Raw genomic sequence first — 5,107 nt, 5'->3', positions numbered from 1 at the left:
GCTTTGTATTTCAAGATATTTTTGTGTAATTTTGGTAAATATATCTGTGAAAATTAGATGTCAGTGTTATTTTAATTTTTTCATAATTTAGACGACGCATTATTCACCGAAACCTGTACATACACACGTAAACGCACACCCATACACACTCACCCACACACGTTAATGCGTACCAACACAAACAGCTGCATACACGCACAGTACCAACGCACAATCACACATACGTCATCTCACCTGTTGACCACTAAATCTAACTACTGCTACTAACCATTCGCGTCACACCTTCGCACACACTTCACTCATTGGCCCACGCAGACAGACACACTCACTCACACACACACACACACACACACACGTATACACACATACACATGCACCATCACATGCGCACACGCACACACTCACACACATACACACAGATACGCACACACAAGTCATTTTCACCCTTCCTATCTTCAAAAGCTAATTTCCTTAACTCTCCTTGCTTCCAGCCAGTTATTTTTTATCCATTTAAGAATGTTCGAGCTTTTCTTTGACTCTTCTTTTTCCTTCTCGATGGACTCTTTGCTCTTTTCTGATGAAGAGCCATGCTCGAAACGTCAAACACGTCTTTTTCCTTCTTAAAATTTCTCTGTGCGTCAATCAGATATATTCACTTTCTACATCATTTTAACTTTTATTGTTTTCCTGTTTTTATTCTCATTGGCCCATCTATGTATATATCTAAACCACAAGGTGTCTGTGTGTGTGCAAGTTATACATTTCCACATTTTCACCCTATTTCGCTCAAACTGCTACGCTGTTAGCTTATGCTCCAAGGGTGGTCATGACCGACTTTAGATTTTCCAGACCTCCCCACCTTTGCATTTAGCCAAAATCCGCGAATGACTGTTCAGAAAGTCATTTTTTTGTCCAAAACTCTGGTTTTTCGAGCGATTTCCTCCAAATTTGACAAGAACATAACTCATGACATACGATTTATTTTGTTTAAAATTTTTATCAGTTGCATCCGCATCAATTGTGAAAAATACGCGAATAACTGTAAAAATCGTTTTTTCTTTTTGTCCAATAACTTCCGCAGTTTCCAACCGATTCGCTCCAAATTTGGCACAAACGTTACTCATACTTTAATAACTGTTTTAAGCTTATGTTTTTGTCAAGTGAATCCGCGTTGAATGGAAAAAGTCATCGAATAACTGCGTAAAATTCGGATTTTTGCCAATAACTTCTGGAGTTCCAAAGCCGATCTGCTATCCGTGCTTAATGGACTGTGTAAAACTAATATTTTGTCAAGTTTATTTGCACTAAATTTGCAGTTTACTGGATTAGATTTAGTTTTTTGCTTACAAATTCTGCTGTTTACTTACTCGCCAACAACTGTATGGCAGTTTTACTTCGCTGATTTGATCTGTGTACGTTAGTGTTTGCTTAACCATCCCCCACCATATTATCGTCTACGATAGTGTTGCCCAAACTTTTCCGAACATGGGCCGGATTTAAGAAAAAAGAAATAATAGAAAAAAGAAAAGAACGGCGCCAGTGGGCCGGACTTTCATTTCTAGTCTTTCATTTCTTAATACAACTACTTGAAATGGTTTGAATAAGTATTCAGAGCTGAAAATACTGATTGTATTATTTTATGCACAGAAATTACACAGTATATAATTATTATTCCTAACTCAATTTATACATACAAAAGATACTACTTCTAATTCGTCATTGCTATCAAAAAATTATAGCCTCGAGATATTACATGTATATGATCATAAAACATAATTTGACTTATAACTTTACATTCTACAAAATGAATTTAACAATTGATAAAGATTTCAGTAAAAACATTTGTTCAAATGGCATTGAATTCATTAATAAAATAACTTTATTTTGGATGTATAATGAACGAAAATGTATAATGAACGAAAATGTATAATGAACGAACACTTAAAATTGGTTCGAGTCATCAAGAACCTTTTCAATGTCTGCCGGAATATTTGGTAGGCCAGTCAGAGTTCCACTTGGAGGTGAGCATCATGCAAAAATTTCGTTTGTTCGATTTTACCTATTGCCTGCGACTGAAGAGGTATTCACATATCCATGTCGAACCGAACAAAACGAGAAAGCGTTTTGAGTAGCAAGTAAGATTTGGATATTGAGTGTGAAGCAGACCGTATTTGTAGAAGTCCATCAGATTCATATTTAAAGTTGACTCTTGACATCAAAGTCGCTTTCCAATTTATTCAATTTGATTTGAAGCTCAAAGGGAGCATCAGTAGGATCCACGTCAAAAAGCATTGAAAACATTTTCAGCTGGTCTTCACTAGTATGGAAATCCTTGAATCTTCTGGCAAATTATTCTTAAATCTGTTTTAACTCGCTCACAGAGAATTACCGGTTTATGTTTGAAATGTGCGACTGTTCCTACCGGCAAGGAAAGTGAGCACAATTGCTATCAGTAATTTGAGCAATCCACAAATCCAGTTTATTTTGGAAAGCTGTCACCTTCTGAAACAAATTATGCATGAGTTTTTCCTTTCCTTGTAACCGCACATTCAACTCATTCAGCTTGTCTGTAATGTCCATCAGAAAAGAAACATCATTCAGCAATTTGTCGTCATCAAGTTTATGCACGAATTACCTTTTGCTTCAAGAAATGCTACCACTAGTTTTCGAATATCGTAAAAGTGTTTGAAAGTACGGCCACGGCTAAGCAACCTGATCACTGTAAAATAAGGGATGCTTGCAAATTTGGCGTCTGGCGTCTATCTCATCAAGAACATTTCAAAACTGTCGATGATTTAATGTACGACTCCGAATGAAGTGGACGGAGTTTACGATATTATCCATAACGTGATCAAATTTAATGATTTTGGAGCAAAGTGATTCCTGATGTAGAATACAATGGTACCACAATATTTGGTCTTTTATCATGTTCAGGCATTCCAGGTTTCTTTGGATTAAACCACGCAAGCCTTGTTCTTTGCCAATCCTCACCGGAGCACCATCGGTAGCAATTCCCACCAGGCGATTGTAAGTCAAATTCGCTTCCTCGAGCGTAGTATCGATTTCTTTGAAAATAGTATCGCCAGTACAATTTCCTTTCATAGGGCATAGAGCAAGTAACTCTTCAGTGATATTAAAACTTAAATGAACACCTCTCACGAAAACCGCCAGTTGTAGCATATATTTAATTTCGGTATATTCGCCGATGGCAATGCTGTAAGCTTCGAAGGTTTTACAAAGTTCGTTCAACTGCATTTTCGTATATTTGGTCAGTTTTTCAGTCCTTGGGATCATAGTATTACGTGACAAGCTAACACATTTTCTAATCTTCTCTTTCTCTGGACATAGAATTTCAATCACCGAAATGTTACATTCATTGACAAAATCTCCTTCAGAAAAAGGTTTCATGTTGCGTGGAATCTTAAAATCATGCCCACTCATCGAGATGACTGTCCCAATTGACATGTATGTAAGTGTCATGACCTACCAAAAAGTGAGTAAATATAAAGATCTTGAAATACAAATTGGCAAGATGTGGATCGTCAAGACTAATAGAAGATGAGGAAAAAGAAGAAAAGGATGAGGATGAGGTGGGAGTCAAGGGAGATGGATTTCTTTTCTTTGACTCAAGTGTATCAAGAAGAAGGGATGGGGAAACAAATTCCAGAATGTGTGCTTAGACAGAGATCAGATGAAGATAAGTACGAAAGAAATAAAAAGAAAGCACATTATATGTTAATAATTAATGATACAGTTCTCATTATCCAGAAAAAGCTTCAGGAAGTATTAATCAAGTAACTTTGGAAATCCAAGATCTTCCCGTTCATGAAACGTGATCATTGTCAACCCACGATATTCTCCAACTTACAGATGCAGAGATTACACACATGCATTCTTGTTAATTCCGCAGCACTTACCAAAATTGTAAGAATATTCATGGTGGGCAGTCGCTGTAGGCTCGTGTATCTACTCTTCGCAATATCTTCCAAACGTGACTTGAAAAATTGTATGAAACCTTGGTAGAATGTTAGCTGTGAAGAAAAAATCTCTAAATATACTTAATTAAAAGTAAAGCAATTAAGAATATAGGGTTATATGGATTGAAAGTTAAAATGATTTGAAAGCTAAATTCATTAACGTCGGTGTATTATAATCAATTAGAAAGATGTTCACACTTCTTGAAATGGTTAGACATAAAGACAGATACTGACATTCTCCAAACATCTGTCCTCATTGGATCAGATTATATTCTTAGAAAGAAAGAAAACTTTCTAATGCTCGTTGTGAAATCCTGGTAGTTAAACAGAAGAAAAAAACAAGAATCAATATATTATAACGATGATGTGTAAACAAAACAGCATAACAAAAAACAACAATAATAATAATGATGTTGATGATGTCTTGTATTTGCTTAAATGTCAGACGAAAGGTACACTACAACAAGAATTACTACTACTACTACTACTACTACTACTACTACTACTACTACTACTACTACTACTACTACTACGTCGTTTAATAATAAATACAATAATAATGATAATAACTATAACGATAATAATAATGACATTAAGAATACTACTATAATTAAGAAGAAGAGAAGTAGAATTGTTTAGACCTGAAACGGATATTGAATGTAAAATGTGACAAAATGTTCCTATTGTTAATAACATGCGACACACGTATATCGCTATCATTATTAGATAAACATGAAGTTCAAAAACTTTTCATATTCAACTTTGATGCTGGAGTAAAGAAACAATTTTCAAATAGAAATGAGTGCCATTTTTCTTCATTTTTTTTTATTCTCGTGATGGATCGAATTAGCCTTTAATTTCCTGATATTATATAGTTGATTTCCTCTGCGTTTTTATTTAAGTATAAACATTTGTAAAGCATAACCAATTATAACTGGCATTATTTTGATGTCTTTTTTAAAGCATATATGCGCGCCATTCTTCGTGTTTTGATTTGTCACTTATCTTCTTCTTCTTCTTCTTCTTCTTCTTCTTCTTCTTCTTCTTCTTCTTCTTCTTCTTCTTCTTCTTCTTCTTCTTCTTCTTCTTCTTCTTCTTCTTCTTCTTCTTCTTCTTCTTCTTCTTCTTCT

The 5,107-nt window shown here is 35.0% G+C and overlaps 1 protein-coding gene across 1 annotated transcript; it reads right to left on the bottom strand.

Moving 5' to 3' along the window:
* Positions 1-2,778: 2,778 nt before the first annotated feature.
* Positions 2,779-3,441, bottom strand: LOC149136011 (general transcription factor II-I repeat domain-containing protein 2-like). Its single transcript, XM_089350052.1, has one exon. The coding sequence runs from the start codon at positions 3,439-3,441 to the stop codon at positions 2,779-2,781; it is 663 nt and encodes a 220-aa protein (XP_089206178.1).
* Between the last annotated feature and the right edge of the window lie 1,666 nt (positions 3,442-5,107).

The sequence above is a fragment of the Octopus bimaculoides genome, chromosome 4 (genome assembly GCF_046866305.1).
Source record: "Octopus bimaculoides isolate indiv1 chromosome 4, ASM4686630v1, whole genome shotgun sequence".
NCBI classification, from domain to species: Eukaryota; Metazoa; Mollusca; class Cephalopoda; order Octopoda; family Octopodidae; genus Octopus; species Octopus bimaculoides.
Note: the sequence above shows the minus strand (reverse complement) of the source record. Positions and strands in the feature narration are given on the sequence as shown.

Excerpts from the sequence above, each read along its gene's own strand:
- LOC149136011 (XM_089350052.1), bottom strand. The coding sequence starts at position 3,441 with ATGAGTGGGCATGATTTTAAGATTCCACGCAACATGAAACCTTTTTCT.